The sequence below is a fragment of the Cyanistes caeruleus genome, chromosome 3 (genome assembly GCF_971803275.1).
Source record: "Cyanistes caeruleus chromosome 3, bCyaCae1.hap1.1, whole genome shotgun sequence".
Taxonomy (NCBI): Eukaryota; Metazoa; Chordata; class Aves; order Passeriformes; family Paridae; genus Cyanistes; species Cyanistes caeruleus.
In genome coordinates this window covers 33,016,167-33,033,755 of record NC_141703.1, presented here as the reverse complement: position 1 = coordinate 33,033,755, position 17,589 = coordinate 33,016,167, and the positions used below count along the sequence as shown (strand labels likewise).

General features: G+C 40.7%; 1 protein-coding gene across 1 annotated transcript; it reads right to left on the bottom strand.

The window, feature by feature from the left end:
* Positions 1 to 254: 254 nt before the first annotated feature.
* NIPA1 (NIPA magnesium transporter 1) lies at positions 255 to 15,691 on the bottom strand. Its single transcript, XM_086880656.1, has 5 exons — positions 15,459 to 15,691; positions 12,199 to 12,246; positions 8,131 to 8,221; positions 6,744 to 6,904; positions 255 to 5,518 (listed from the first exon to the last, which is right to left on the bottom strand). The coding sequence occupies exons 1-5, from the start codon at positions 15,616 to 15,618 to the stop codon at positions 5,007 to 5,009; spliced, it is 972 nt and encodes a 323-aa protein (XP_086736782.1). The 5' UTR covers positions 15,619 to 15,691; the 3' UTR covers positions 255 to 5,006.
* Between the last annotated feature and the right edge of the window lie 1,898 nt (positions 15,692 to 17,589).

The window sequence follows — 17,589 nt, the reverse complement described above, 5'->3', positions numbered from 1 at the left end:
ATCAAACTTCAGTCCAATGAAGACACTAAGCCTGGTGGTAGATACTGGTAAAGGGCAACTGAGCCCTTTGTAGGCCAAATGATCTGTACACCTGCAAGAACCTGCTATTCTGATTAAAAACAAAGATGCTATTTTATGAAAGGGTAATAGAAATAGTTTAGGCTTATGAATTTGAATTAGCCTGTAAAGTGGTGTGTGGGAAACTTGATTTCCCCCTGACCCCATCTGCTAAAAACGAGTCACAAAACAAGCACTGAGCTAGAAATAAATCATTTATTTCAAAACAATACAGGTTAATAAATAGATTAGTTATCAGAAAACTTAATAAATAGCCTTTTATAATTTACACAAGGCAAATACAACATGCCTATAACTATTTTTTAAAAAGCAAAGAGAGTAAGCTTGACTTGTAAGCCATTAACAAATCTATATATACATTATTTGGAAGCTAATAAAATAAACCGTTTTTGTGTAATCTGTAGTAACTATATTGCAAAAGCATTGAAGCAACCAAACCTAACATTGTTGCCAACTACCTTTTCCCTATATCCCATTAGAACTATTTTTTACATTCAAGAAACAAAAAAGGGAAATTAAAAAAAAAGGAAGAGAAAGTTCCACAGTTTTAAAAAAAAAAAAAATTGACTTAAAAATACCCCTTTTGTGTAATATTTTCTAATATTTTCCACTTCACAGAGCAACTATCTGGGGAGGGATGTAGACATGGAAGGACCCAACACAACCACAAACAATAAAGAAACTTATTTGCAACTTTTAAAAAGAAATTTCTTAATCTGTAACATTTCAGCATTGCTGCCTGATACACTTGGGCACTAGTAATGATAACTGTTGACAACATTGGTGCTTAACACAGTACACATTAAAATTCTGCATTCTGTAAGCCCACAGATAGCACCAAAGAATTATTACGAAGATAACAGGTAAGAGATAAACATTTGATAATGCTTGATTTAACAGGAAAACTTCAGCAGTTACACCATTTCAAGACAACTGGGGAATATCTGTAGAATCATTGATGTCTTAGATTTATGAAACAAGAATGCGTGTGGGGGGGTACAATGTGCAAACGAATTCTCATTTAAAGGATCCCCTAGTTATTAACCCCAAATTTCTTCAAATACAAACCCTGTATTTTTTTTCTAAATAAAATGAAAGCTAAACCTCACTTTCTAGTGTTTCAACAACTTAATCCAGTGTTTCGATTTTGCAGTGCTAGTTGCTTCACAAAAATACATATGTTCCAATATAAATCAGTATTATTAATAGGAAGCTTCACTTGTCCAACTGTGATATGACATGTTCTTATTAATGTTAGTTGCAGCTCACTAATAAGTAGGCTCTATTTACACATACAGAGTCCTGGAAAGTCAATACAGCAGATAACTTGTTTAGATATTTTTCTTTTTTACAGAAGTATTTAAGGTGTAACAAATGTGATTTTTTGGTTGTATCAAAAAGGTTTCTATTCTCCTACTGAACATTTGAGGGAATTTTGTGTTTGACACCTAATAGAGATTGTGACTGACAAATGCAAATCCTCCATACACTGAAGGGATAATGATCAAAGAGCTATCCTCAAGTGAGTACCATGTAAATATGTTTGACAAGTGTAACAGAAGTCAGACATAGGAGTGAAGCGCCTTTCATATGGATTTGAATGTCATTCAAATGCATTCCACCACTGTAATGAGTCTGCTTTTTGTATGTGTAGCCTCTCCCACTTGTACTTTGCAATCAGAACTGAAGTCATCTGGCTTGCAGCTATCAATGCATATAACACAATGAGAATGTGAAAAGGGCCGACCCATGAGGGGTGCCAGAGCTCAGGAGACAACTGTGCACATTTGCTCCCTGAGATGATGGAACTCAGATATCTGTCTTATTCAAAGTGCTTACTTGTCAAAGGTGTGGAAAAAAAGGGGGAACAGCTAAAATTCAACAGTGCCTCCTCTCAGATCAGAAAAGCAATGGGACTAAAAAAGGTAGGACACCTAGAAAAAGGAGGGCGTGGGATGGAGGGGGAAAGAATCATATCAACAGTGACAACAGAAAATGCTAATACATTTCTAAACTTAGAACTGAACCAGATCCAGGTACAGCAGAACTTGAAAGAACACTGCTACACACTGAACAAAGTAGCAAAAATAAAGCTTTCAGTTACTTAGCATTCAAGAAGTAAAAGGCTGCAGATACAAATGATGTGCAAGGCCACGAGAATTTTTTTCACCTTATGTGCTGGCTTTTGATATATTTTAAATATCAAGGTTAATTAGACATTTCTAGAAAGCTCATCACAGATGAGGAGCAGCCAGGGAGAAGAGAACTATGCTGACATTTATCAGTGGTTACAATGGCCAGAGGACCACAGAACATGGTTGCTACTTTATTCTTCCTCTGCATAGTGAGCACTTACCAAGTAAACTTTGTGTGGTGCAGAAAATGTCAAGGTTTAGACAGGGCAATCAAGTTATTTTGAACCTAATATTTACTAATAATTTGCATATGCATCTAACATACTAGGACAGGCACTTTATAAATAATTGAGAATTAATTTTAAAACCAACCAAGACAGACAAATATGGCCAAAGGAGGAATGAGACCACAATGATTTCCTTTCTAACCTGAAGATTTTCATAGAAGTCTTCAGAGATTAAAGGCTAATACAAAACGAACATACAATTCATGAACACCGAAGCTGAATTTTGAAAAGATGACTGCTTCAGGAACTGGATAACATTGTTTTAAGAAGTAGGTTAGTACAAGTCTTGTAACCTATGTGCAATTCCAGGTTCAGTCAAAAGAAAGGGAATTAATATGACAAAATATAAGTGTTTGCTGAGAACCAAGATACCATCTTCCAATCAGTAATGGACAGAGGCTAGTTTAACCAGATTTCATAGCCTAATTACCCTCATCTACAATTCTCAAACTTTCTAAAAACCTTGCACAGTATTTGAAAATCTAAGATGGTATTTTCTCTGCTAGTGCTACTCTATTTCACTATGATACCCAGTTACTGTGTGCTGGCCTATAAGTGCACATTTCTGCCAACTCAGAGCCATTCCCCTGCAATATGGAGTTTTAAAACAAGCTTGCAAATAACATAGTAGGGCTTTTACTCCCTCAGACCAGTCCCTTCAGAACACTAAATCTTTTTGATTCACTTTTGCAATTATTGCTGCCATTAGTAGGGCTTACAGCATTCATTTTAAATGAAAATGGAAGTTGAGTTTTAAGGAAACCTCAATTCAGGTCAACAAAAAACATCACAAGAGCAGACAATATTACTCCCAGCTAATCAACGTCCATGTTCCTGTCAGGCAGCTACAAAGCTACATTAATGATTCCTTGATAAAGCATTGGGAATTTTCTCAAATACTGTCTTGTAATTACACTGGGATTTTTTGTTTTCTCAGGAGGTGTTCTGATCTAGAGATGTTGAGTTCCACCATACTCTTCCATTTTTGTACTTATATGGAAACAAACATTCATTGCTTTTTAAGCTTTCAACTTTTTGATTCATGATGTTTTTGCCACCAAATATAAGTAGAATATGAAATTAACTATTTCATTCTTTAATATACTAATGTTCTCTAAATGGTTTAAATGGAGCTGTCGTAGCTTAAGCTGTCTGTACTACTTGTGAAAATATTACAACTGAATTGTTCACACAAGTCTATGAATTACCAACCTGAATGTCCCTATCAGTTGCCTAAAACTCAGCTCTCTGAATGCTTTAGTTTTTTTCAGTTTTTCACACGTTACAAGAATATCAGATTATCTTTTTTGCGTTATGAAAATCTCATGCTCTTCTCTCTCTTTAATTTGGTTGGTTTTTTTTTTGTGGTCCCTATTTATCAGCTGTTTCACATACATGGTCTCCTGCATTTAGTCATTTAACTAAAATAAAGGTATGCTGGACTGATTTCAACATTCCTCTTCCCATTAGGACTATGAGTTTTTCAGAAGCTGTCAAGGCATCCAGGGGTTTCAGTTCAGGTTTGTAAATTCTTCCAAAAACATATGGTCCTTCTAGATGCTTTATGTGCTTAGAATTTTAATATAGTCCAATATTGTAGACAGTGAAATTGAATTATTAAACGAGTATAGGCCATCTGAAACAAATACATTCACAATTATGCAGTATTTTTTGATTGCAAAGGCACTGAAACAGTTCTGAGCTGCTTACAGATAACCCACCACGTAGGCAATGAATCTGTGCATCATTTCCACATCCTTCACAGTCTTTCTACCTGCTCCTAATTAAAAACTCTCAGATGAATGCGGTATGTCTTAATGAATGTAAGTTACAAAGAAATGCATACCTGGACACTACCATGAGCTGATAAGTAATTAGTGAAAGATATGTAAGGGTCCACTGCTCTGTATAAATAACTCAATTTAAAACTCCCTCATGTCTTCACCGCATGGCAGACAAAGTTGCCAAGACAGTCACTAAAAAGAACAGATCTGCAGTCCATGATCCAACCAACATTTGTCTGAGAATTCACAGCCTTGACGGTGAAGACATTGCTATACTGAGATTCGCAAATTGTTCCACTTACTTTCCCCCCCTTATTTTAAGGTATACATCACTTATGATGAAAGGTATCAGATTGAGTGCATTAGAAACTGATGTCCTCTGCCCACAGAAATGGTACCTCAGAAGACACAATACAAGCTTTCACACAGGTCTGTCAGAATATTCACAGAGCTTTTCTGATAAACTACCTTTTACAGTGAGGAAATACATTGGTCTCTATGCTGACTCAATCAGTAGTTCCAATTAAGGTCATTTATTGTGTTGACTGGGTTACATGGACAGCTGTTCCTTTGAAACTGGATGGAGGCCTCCAATTCATTTCACATAGGCCACCAAATTGTCAGAGGGTAGTTACCAGCCTGAATCCTATTTGAAACAGTGACCTAGAAATGAACAGCTCTGCATCCTTCCCTGAGCCATCCAGTTTCCCCACAAAATTATTTTAATCTGTCTTCATGTTAGGCTTGTTTAAATCTCCAATATTAAAGTTGAATTCCTTGAAGACTTGTATAAGAACAATTCCAATAGATACTGTGGTGAATCCACAAGCCATGCCCAAAAAATCTACGACTCCTACATTACTCCATTCCCTGAAAAGGATGGCTGAAGCCAGCAGGACTAGGGTGGTAAACACAACGTAGTAGATGGCACCAAACACAGAGGAGTCAAAACACTCCAGTGCCTTATTGATGTATCTGAACTGAATGATAATGCTACATCCTAATACTGCCAGAAGCACCAGACAGAGGTACAGAGCCCTTTGACTTGATGGGTTATTGTGAAAGATATCTTGAGCAGCCAGCCCTATGCCTTTTGTACTGGGAACAGTGAAACTGCCCAACAGAGAGCAAATACTGATGTAAACCATAATATTAGTAGGTCCATGAGCTGGAGCTATCCAGAAGATAAGCAGGAGAAGCATTAGCAGCACTATGCAGAGATAACCCACGAAAACTGGAAAACAAAAAGAAAATAAGAAAATATCAAGATGAGAACTCTTGGTCTTTTAAAGACTTCAGCAGGCAAATCATGTCCTAGCAGTGAATTTCAGGTGTACATCACAATTAAGATTTGCTATTGAAGATAGATCCAAATCACTGGGCATCCAGAAATACTGGCACCTATGATGATGTTGTCATGTTCTTTGGGAAAAACAAATAACTGTGTAGAAAATTACACACTCTGGCATATTTGAAATGGATTTCAGATGGCTTTTTAAAATCTTACTCTCTTTTCCATACTCCTTAAAGCCTCCTATGACACACAGAAAGATAACACCACATTCATAAACAGTTCATTAAGGCACAGTGTGTGGATTCAGCAAAGAGCTTAAACATAAAGATCCCACTAAGATGAGCACATGAGTAGGGACAGCTAGAACAAACATGAAGCCATATTATTTACATTATACCATCAGTACATGTGTTTTAGAGTTTTAAAGAAATATATAGCCAATGCACTTCATTCAGATTTAAATGGTAAATTGAGACCAAGGTATTTGATTACTTTTCTTTGTTTGCAGATTTTTTGAATAGCTGATGTTATTAGGTTTGAATTTCTCTTGCTTAAAGCAATACAAGAAAAACAATAGTTGGCAGTTTAGCTCTTAAGCAAGAAAAATAAAAATGGGCCTGGAACATATCATTACCAGTGTGTGTCCTCCAGCAGCTGGTGAGAAAGAACAGGCATTTCAGCATATGTCTCAATAGCCTATTTCTACATACCTTTATTGTGCAAAGAAATCTGGGAATATAACTGGTATTTAGTTTAAACTTTTAATTAAAAAAACATGGAGAAATAAAGGAGAGAAGAAGGTATTTTTTTTGTTTTGTATAAAGCAAATTGAGATCCTAGATTTATACTTTTCATCTCTAACTAGCAAGATACAGTTTTTCATAATGTTAAAAAATGAACAGCCCATTGTTCTGAGCTTGCTGTACAGGATAACATTTTCAAAAGGATCTACATTTTCCTTTCTGCACACATCCCAATAAATATGACAAGTTCTAAGAAGAGTAGGGCATAGTTTTCTTACACAAAACCTGTGCTGGTTTGCCTCTGTCACATCATTTCTTCACAAGTCAATTTCCCTACCTGGTAGAAGTGGTAAGCCTCTTCCTCAAGAGTGCTCCTGCTCAACCTCAGAAAATCATTATGAATTAATAAAAAAACAAACTACCTGGATTTGTAAGCTTCTCTTCAAGCTCAGCCTGAGTCGTTACACTCTCGGACTTTGGGGAATGGATAATGAGAACAACAGACCCAGCACAGCTTAGCAAACATCCCAGCTTGCCAAGAATGTTCAGTTTCTCTTTCAGTAGGTAAGAAGCTAAGATGGACCTTTGAAGAGAGGAAGAAAAACAGAAGTTTGACTACATCCTTAATAACAGTGCTGTGCCATATGGGTTTCCCTTTTAAAGGAATACTATCAAATATTGATGAATTCTCAAAATGTATTTCTGAGTTATCTGAGGAATCAGGATCTTCATTCATTTGGAGTTTTACTCAATCCTTGACATCTTAGGAAAAAAATCCAAAACAGCACAACAAAACAAACACAAACCAAAAATCCAAGCCACAACACCCCAAAAACCAAAACCACATCACCCTCTCCAAACACCCCACAAATCAGACATCTGACCCCTGAGGCAGACATCTACCCATTACCAATTTGGTGAACTGTCACAAAGCCCCATTTCATAGGTAAAGCAGTCATGAGGTAAAAGTGACTTTTGGTTACAAAGATCCCAGGGTTCAGCTCAGACATATAGCAGACCAAACTAAGGAAAAATATGTGGCCTAAGTTAAAATAACAGGTGGCACTTAGAGCACCATCAGTGTGTTTCATAGTAATAGAACTAAAGACAGACATGAAGCAATGCCATTTAGACTCTGAAGCAGATGACCAGTGCAGTTATAATTCAGCAGACAACAGAAAAATCTCAAGGCAATGCACAGCTTTGTTTTCAAAGAGTTGTGCTTTTTCACAGCAGTAGTTCCACAACTGTAGTTCATCTAGTCACAAAACATTAGGTACATATTAAACTCCTTAAACTCACTGCCTTTTCTGTGCCTCCCACGAATCTAACTTCTAAGAAGCTAGGAGCATAGATATGCAAGGAACTCCCTTGAGTTTTCCTCCTTGGAAAGAGGCCAGATCCAATGAAATGAAATCAGCATCAATAAACACATGTGGGCTATGGATAGCGGGGTAAAGAAACACTGTGAGACAAAGGGAAAGATCTACATAGTAAGGGAACTGTGAACAAGAGAATAAGCAGAAAAGTCCAGAACAGCCACAGAGAAGGGGGGAAAAAACAATGTTTATCTGTTCCAAACCATAGTGAGAGCTAAAAGCAGAAGATACTCAGGAAAACCCTTCTTCACCACTGCCTTCCCCCAGCCCAGCTTTCCCGGGGAAAACAGGAATAGGTGACATTATAGCACATCATGAACAGCTATAAGCCTGGCATTCCTCAGTGGACCTCCAGTGAGCACTGAGTCCATCTGACATTTTATTAAGTAGCAATGACATGGAGATAAGAACAAGAAAAGCAAACTCTTACCCAAATGGAACGCCAAGAGCTCCCAAGGGCGTCACTAGCACAGTTGGGACTGCAGTGTAGGCCAAGAAATTCCCTATTTGACCCAGTGCCACTGTTGAGAGAACCAGAAATAAGCCTTTAAACCCCTTTGTAAAAATAAGTAATCAAAACTTTCCCAATACTGTTTGGGAAAGACTGACCTAACTGGAAAACAGATGTTACAATTTGCTTAGTTCTGTTAATTTTGCATGTAAACAAAATGTCTGGAATTTTTCTATAGTTTTGTATTTGTTAATACTCTTGTCACACATGAGTATCCAAGTGGGCACAATAAATAATCTCATTTGTAACTTAGTTAAATATAAATAAGACTATGAATTAGAAACACTCGTGGATAATAATCTCAATATTACACAAATATTTGTATGAGGAGGGGTAGAAGTATTTATAATTCATGGTTTCATCTTTAGAACATACATTCATGTAAAACAAATGTACTTGATTATAGTTCCTAACAGCAGTGTTATTTTTTGGAGGGGAAATAAAGACAGTGCTGAGGAATCTTCTACTGAAACACTAAGCACATGCATAAAGGCCATTCAATACACTACATCAACTTTTCATAACACTATGTAATACCCAAAGTCATTCCTGACAACTGTAAAAAGAACATGCCTGACAAGCCACAGTAACAGCCTCAACCTTATATTGTTTTTTCTTTATTATTATATTATTCTATATTATTATTTTATTTTATTTCTTTCCTCCAGTAAAAGCAAATTCCAAGATATACCACAGTATTGCACATCACAGCTCTGATAACAGTTCATGTGTTCAAATTTTCAGTTAGAAAATAAAAGCTGGATGGGTTTGCAAGTGCTGGCAAGTTTTTAATAGGTCAACATACTTGCATAGTTACAAGGTCTGTGGTAACTGGCAAGAAGCTTGAGACTGAGCACAAATTACATAGAGCTCAAATTTCCAGCTGCTGTTAAAAGCTATTATCAGCATTTAAAAACATTTCAAGAATCCAAGATGTCTTTATGCTCAGGCTGGCACCACCCTCAACTATCAAATATCGTTATTATCATCCAATTTTTTTACATCTGCAAAGCACTCTGCAAACATTAATTAATTTACCAATTTAGCTCACATTATCAGTAGAGCTGAAGACCTGTGTAACCTACAGGAAATATGAAGGAGACAAACAAACTTGCAAAACTGCAGAGTGTGGCAAAATTATACTAATTAAATTCACTGAGGCTTTCTCTATGTGCATGAGTGAGACAGAGAAATGGATGAACAGCATTTCTAAGGCACAAGAGACAATGGTGGTATCTCTGTCCTTGGGAATAGAGTAGCTCAGTTATCAGCCTCAGGCTGTTTGGAGATCTATGTGGCAATTCTGGCATTATCTTCAAGGCATCTGAAGGCATTGGGGCAGATCTTGGATGGAGAATGGTGCACAGCTGGCACTCTGCATTTCTGCAGATTACATCAATTTCCAAATGACTCGGACAAAAGGTTGCTGTTTTTTGGAGGTCAGGTGTCTTAACTTCCTGTTGGAAAAACTCTCAACAGATGGCACCGACATCGATCCATAAGGTAGACCTCTGAAGCTTCAGTCAAATGGAACATATTGTAAGGCAACTGACCTTACAGGAGGTTTTCCATGTCACCATGGAGTAGTGGTAACAGTCCCTTACCACCACAAATGACAGATCAGGACTAGTTAACACCAATTAAAAAAAGAATCTCAGTAATTGTTACCATCTACCTGATGTTGGGGACCTTTGCTGCCAACCTAAACAGTCCTCTCTGAACAGAAATTCCTCATCACATATATCAGTGCCGTGAGTCAAGGCATTGACTTCAGTTCTTGAAGGCACACCAAGCTTTTAATATGATAAACAACTACCAGTACCCTCAAAGTTACTGCAACACAAAACTTGATGCACTCTGGCATGTCTCCATTAGCAAGGAGACCAGGACTAGACCTGTACAGCAAAAGATATCTATTCTACGCATGCCAGGGGGTTTATTTCAGCCTTCAGTTTATTTCAGGGGCTTAATTTCAGCCTGCTCCCGCTAACTCAAAGGCTTTTTGCAGCTCACATGCATTAAGTATGTTCCTAGAATTCATCTTCCAACCTAGTTTCATTTTACAGACCAGGTCAGGAGCTCCAACTCTGCTATGAAATGTGAAATACAGCCCAAATACAGTTTGTTTGTGGCAACAAATAGGAGATGCACTTCACAAGTGTACTCCCCATCTGTAATACAACACTAATGCAGATGTTTTCACTGTAAGAACCAGCCACATCTATGCTGCTTATCAAAACCTGTGCTGAAACTAATTAATTAGCCAATTAATTAGTTTAATGCTCATCGAAATACCTGTACACATGCTGCAATCAGTCTTTTGACTAGAGTAAGGAAAAGTCCCTTAGCAGAATCTGCAGCCCTTCCTTTGAAGTCTTCAGTAATCCAGTGGATCCCAGGGGCCCCAAACGGTTGGGCAGCATTATGCTGAGTCAGCATGGCAACACAGAAACACTTATTCACCATCTGAACAAATACCACGAGAACAAGTTGATAGAGTTTATGTGGGTTTTGTTAGTCATCCAAACTCCAAATTCTCTTCTTGAAAAAATTGTGTCAGCTGTTATCATTTCACCCAGATAACTGGGGGTACTGCTAATTCCACAAGTAACACCTTTCCCCAAACAGCACCTTTCTCTGCATCACATAGGTGCCTACCTAGCCCTTGCTATTGCTGTTTGTGACTGTGCTGCCATTCTGAGTCTATAACATCCAAGCAATTCTTCTTGCTTGGTTCCTCAGTTTTGTTTTGAAATACCTGCAATCTAGCTACTGGAAAAAAAGCCAACTGATATAATTCCCTTCAGCAGTTTTGCCTTCATTCAATTCAGTCAGCTCTTTTAAGCATAAAATTGTTTTCTCTGATTCACCAAGATAAGTCCTGTAATAAAACCTCCCTTTTTTAACTTCTGCTTAGAGATTACAGGAGCCTCAGGAGTGATAAACAGTGACTGATGCACAGATTTATTTCTACTTAGGCAGTAGTGATTCTGGCAGGGGAGGAAGTGGTCAAAGAACTACTTAAACTCAGGTTAAATGAGCTGAGGACTTTTCTTCTGAAGCTCTGCTTCTACACTTGCTGTGAATTTTGTCCTTCAATGGGATCTATCGGTTTTCATTCCTTTTGCATAGCTTTAAGACAGCAAAACCAAAAATCAGAGACTTACCTTGCCAAAGGTAAGACAAAACCAGGGGCACAAGTGGACTCATATACTTCTCAGAAACAGCATCAGAACTTTCCAAGTAATTCACAAAAGGCTGGATTAGAGTCTAAAAGTGGGGTATGATTCTAAGCTTATGGGTAGAACTAGGGCTGATGTGTAAGAAGAGAAAGCTAGTTGCTCCCCATGCTCCAGACACACATCAGAAAATGAACTTGGTGTAAGCAGAGTTACAAAGATATTAAGGGTAAAATTACACTGGTCTCATATCAGCACCACAGAAGGCTTTGCATTGATCTTGCAGATTAAAAGCAAAACTGAAACTGTATCTGTTGAACCAGAAACCAAAAGAGGTTTTTTTTCTCCTTAATTGAGGCCAGTTAAATGCTTTCTGATCTAAAGCCTAACGTGTACTCAATGAGCCCTTTTGTGCAGAGCAACAATTTTTAATTTGGCTTTGACTTTTATTAAAAACTGAGCAGGCCAGTGCAATACAGAGACACAAACCATGCAGGAACCCAGAGTCAGAGCAGTGTGTGGCTGCCAAGGGCTGAAAGTACTAAATGGTTCAGAAATGTGGAAAGATGTCTGACTCATGTTTGTCCCAGCTCTTTGCCTTTGCAAACACCACGAGGCATGGTAGCCATGGTAAGAGTTTACTAAAAGTGGGGTATTTCTAGGGATGGGAATTTCATGCCACGTGAATGGAATTTCATGGAGGGTGAGATTCAAGATGAGAACCCAGATTTCCTGATGTCTTCTATCACCGTCTAAGCAAATGTCTCTTTAAAAAAATAAAAAAATTAAAACTTTTTAAGATACTTACTTGCTATAGTGCCCGACCACCATACTATATCAGTTAAGTACGAAGTACCTGGAAGTATAGGAAAATATATTAGAAAAATATGAAATAACAATACTGGAACTATGAAACAGCAGTCTCAGTTAGTAAGGACATTCATCTTAAACCTGTTCTTCAAGGTAACTGAATGTGAGATTAAAAAAAAAAAAACAACAACAATTTTGGGTTTGGCTTATGTTTCCAAGTAAGACTTTCTTAAGACAATGTGTTAGAAGTTCTGGTTTCCAGTTTGAAGTACCTATTTGACACTAATGCACTGTTGTGTAGAAAAGCATCCAAAACGTCACCAAATGCTTCTGAGGGTGACATTTAAACATACAAATTAGAACCACTTCTTGGAAACCTATGGAAACAGAACTTGATTTGGCTCACTTAGTTTGCTAATACAACCTCAGTGAAAACGTATTGGAAAAATTGTAGCTGAGAAATTGTTTTGGCACACAGGTTTGGCAGGACCATGGTGTCCCCCGATCCTCTTGCATTTAAGCACTGGAAAGTGCTACAACTGAAACCTCTGAATTTCCGACATAGTGCCTTATTTCAGAGAGGAGTAAAAGCTCTGTATTGTCCTTAGTGCTTCCCAAACTGGAGGATGATTATTTTCACTGTCAAATTACAAGCTCTTGCCTTGGGACGTGCACAGGTGGAGCTTGTGCACCACAGAAGTTCTGCTTCTGTAGAACATCAAGGTTCATGACCACTTCTTAAACTAAAGCATGGCCTTCTCTGAGCACAATCAAGTTATGCTCCTATGTTTTGCTCTTCTTCCTAGCAATACAGGTCTGCATTAATTTGGGAAGATGCCCTCTCAAAATCTGCTGGAGTAGTAGGCAATATTGTACCTACTCTGAAATCCCAAACGGAAAAAAACCCACAGTCATCACTAACTCTGGAGACATATAAAGTATTAAGCACTTGGAAATCACACTATACAATTGAAAAGAGATGAAATATGACTAATGAAAATGGCCAGCTTTAGAGTGGGCGTAGTAATTTTTTAGACTTTTGTTACTGCATATAAAATAAAAACACGGTTGGGGGCAGAAATTATAGAAAATATTGACTCAAGTAAGGTAACTTTGCAAAATAATTGTCACCCACTGCTGTTTCTAACTAGACAAGGATTGCTAATTACATCAATACTATATTATTGATTCAAGAGAGAAGACAGAAGAGACTTGAAGTGCCTCCTTGTTAATTATACAACACCTGCTGAAGACAGTGGAAAAAAGACATCACTTGACACTGGCCATCTCAGACTCGCAGCTCCAACTCCTAGATTCAAGGCAGAACTCTACTGCTTCATAACACGAAATAGAGAGAAACCTGGGGTATTTTCCTGGATACCTCCTCAATGAGCATGCCAACAGAAAGCACGACAAAATGCTCAGCAAGATGCACAAACACCAGTAGTATCTTCAAAACAGGAAATTTTACAGCTGCTAGCACTGAGAAAGCAGGCACACGCCCATCACTCACTTAACCCAGTGCTCCACTGAAAGATTTTCAGGAGCAAGCACACTCAAAATGGAAACTTCCTCCAGCTGCCTTGGGATGCAAAATTATTTTTCTCTTGTGTTTTCTCATTGTTTCCCTTAAAATAAAAAAAAAAAAAGAAAAAAAGAAAAAAAAGAAAAAGATTTGTATTTATGATGCAAATGCAATCTCTCTGTGGACAATCAAAATGGGTTACAGCCATCTTGGAGGGAAAAGGAGACTGCTTGCAAAACAAAAGTTTGTCTGATGCCCTTAAATGTAAGGTCATTGCAGAAAAAGCAAAAAAAAACTTTTTAGATCAGGCTGCCAGGTTGTAGTAACATAGTTCCAAGCTTGCTTTGCTCCACTGCATTCACCCTGAACATGCTAGATGCAGCAGGAAATGGAAATGCAAGTACAAATATATATATATATATATATATAATTCATTTGTATATTATTTGTATGTGTACGTATATGTACATATTTACATATGTGCAATGTATACAGAGAAAACACCTTGTCCTGGTACTAAAAAGGTTTTTTCATAAAAAAGAGTTCCTAGAACTTATGGACACATGCTCATACCTCATACACCATCACCTACAAAAATAAATGGCTATTGACTACAGTAATACAATTCAAAGGCACCATGCAACCTGTGTTTACGGTCTTCCCCTTACATAAAAGCATTGTACTATAAACAAATAAATAATTTTTTTAAATTGCATTTTCCTATATTCAAAGCATGAACTAAAAAAGCGTTTGCAACTAGTAAATGGCGTTCAGCCACATGCTTTGGGGAACTCCGAATTCAAAATAAAATACAGATCTTCACACCTGTGAATTTACAGCTTTGTTTTGGTTAAACTGTCTAGACAGCACAGTCAGTTCCCGAATATGTTCACCTCAGGAAATAATAATGAGGCATGGGATTTCACTATGAAAAACATAAGCAATAAATTATTTCATGTTACTGATCTGTCTCTTCTCAAAAAGCAGAAACCGCCATGTGACTGATACAACTTCTGTGTGTCTGTGGAAGAGCTGGAATAAACAAACGACAAGATGCGCTGGTAAGAAACTATCTAAGCCACAGAAACTGGTGGTAAAGTCCCACAAGCACATGAAACAGAAGAACTCGTGTATGGGCAGGAGCGCATACAACACGCAAGTCCCAGCGCTGTATTACAGCGTGACAGACCAGCGCGCTGACCATGCATCAGGAAGCTGTTGCTGATGCGCAGTTAGCAACCCCTCGCTGCCCTCCTCCGCTAATACATCCTGACTGACCCCCACCTGCCGTCTCTCCGCTCGGTTATCCCTTCCATCCAGTCATGGACCTCCGATGTCAAACACGCTTAAGGTGTTACTGAACCGAAGCCGGCTCCCCCGGTCCAGACGCCGGGAAGGTGCCCCCCGCACCAGGCGACACGGCCACCCCCCCGACACAGGCTCGGACACAGGCTCGGGTGCCCGTCCTCCCCGCCGCCGGGTCCCCGGGCGACCCCCCCGCCTCCCGCCCTCCGCTCGGGGCCGGCGGCCGCCGCATGCGGGGCAGGGCTGCGGGGCCACGGAGGGAGCGGCCCCGCGGCTGGCCGGGCCGCCCCGGCCGGGGACAGCCGTCCCGCAGGGGCCCGGGGCCGCGGCCCCGCACACCCGGGAGGTTTCCGGGGGCTCGCGGGGTGCGGAGGGAGGCCCCGGGAGGGGCGCTCCCACCCGCCGCCACCGCAGCGCCGGGCCCCTACCTCTCCCGCGGGCCCGCACGATCCCCTTCTTCTGCAGGACGAAGGTGGAGCCGTTCACCAGGCTGGAGACCACGGCCACGCTCAAGCCCAGCGACACGGCGGCGGGGCCGGGGCTCTGCGCTGCCCCCTCGCCCGCTGCCGCACCGACCGCCATCCGCATGGCCCCGCCGAGAGCTGCAGGCGCGGCGGCTGCCCGGGCCCAGCGCTGCCGGCAGCGGCTCTGCGCCGGGACCCGCCCTGCGCCGCGCTGCGCCGCGCCGGGGGCGGCTCCGGGCGGCAGCCGCGGCTCCTGGCGCCCGTCCCGCCCGGGGACGGCAGCAGCGCCACGCCACTGCACGGGCAGCTCTGCCCCGACGGCCGGTCTGGCATCACGGCTCTGTGCCGCGCTCCTCCGCGCCGGCACCCCGGCGGGAGAGGCGACCCCGCTACCGCCGCTGTCGGGGGTCCCCGGCGTGGGGAGATACCGGGCAGAAGCGCGGAGCTGAGAGCGTCCAAGGGCAGGGGGTGCGGAGATCAGGGGGATGTGGAGAAACGTGCACAGGGATGGAGAGGGAGAGGGGATGACAGCAGGGCGAAACGATGCGGAAAGACAGAGAGGTGCGAGAAGACGTGCAGAGGGATGTTGTGCAGGGCAGACGAGGCCAGTGTTTCTGGTGCCGGAGCAGCGCTTCTTTCCAGCGCTCTCGCTTTCCCGTGGGGTTTCTAAAATTCACGTCGGATCCCCGGTCCGCCCGAAAGCGTGGGATGTTGTTAGGGCAGGGCCAGACGGGGGTCGAGGCTGCCATTAGAGCCACCACCGTGACCTGGAGCTGCGGCTCCATCCACCCTGCCAGGTCAATGTGAGGGGCAGAGCTGGACAGTCAGCCAGGCACCGTGGGCCTACACACTGGGAAAGCTTGGCCTCTGCCAGGAGTCGTGCACATTGCCTGAAATCTGGGGGATCCATAGCCACTCCTGCAGTAAATCCAAGAATCCACTTTTATTTCCGTGAAAAAAGTTCACTGTCTTCTAATGGCACGGAGCAAGGTCAGATGCTCACATTTATGAACCTCCTCTCTCAGCTGTCATTCAGCATCTTCCAGGTTCTGGGAGGGCAGAGCATAAGCCATTGTGCCATTGCAGAGAAGGGCTGGAGATCCCTCTGGTAGCAATACATCTGGGTCATCACAGGGCCACAGATCTCTCTTTGAGAGAACTCGGTCTCTCAAAGATGAAGTGCTGAGCTGAAAGTAATCTTCCTTGCTCAGCAGAATTATTTTGTATCAGGTACCTCACTGCAGTTCTTACCATTTCCAGATAAATGTTGAAATAAATCAATCCATAATGGATTCCTGTGGACCGCTGTCTACGGAAATGAGTTAAGGTACCTTGGCTTAATGTAAATGAAAGTGGACATTTTTGTAATTTTGAGCAACAGGGCACGGTTCTTAGTGTATATTTTGGCATTCTCAGGAAATATGAGTTTAGAGAAGAAGCAAACTCCTGGAAATATTTCTCTTGTTTGTATATTTCTTGGTTTGACTACACCGCTTGAGGCAGCTGTCCTAGGAGGGCACAAGAACACTGTGATAACTTTAAAAAGTTTAATGGCAAGATATGTAATACTTACTGCAGTAGTGCCTGTATTTTCACCTAGGTTGCTTCATCAGGTCATTGTATCAATACTGAATGTGATGGAAGAGAGGATTCATCCTTGTGAGACTCACAAGACCTGCAGAATGAGTACACAGGAGGTGGAAGAACAGTTATCCATAGCAACCCTTGGAAACAAAGATAGAGGTGAAGACAAATACAGGCTAATTATAAATATCCATTTCTGATCTATATACAGCCTAGTAACATGTACAGAAACATTTATTGCAGGAAATAATTTATGCTTGCACAGTGGAAAAATGATATATATTTAACAAACTTTGCATTTAATTATCAGGCAAGTTTCTAAACACAGCTCAAACCTGGCCAATTTTTATACTCAAAATCTCTCTCTGGTGTGGTTGAGCCAAGACAAAAACAGGTACCAGAGATCTCAAGGAAACAGTTTATTTCATTCCAGCCATGTCATTTTAATATCTTATAAATCTAATATCCTACTTATCAATCTTACACATGCCTTTGCAAAGTATGTATTTTG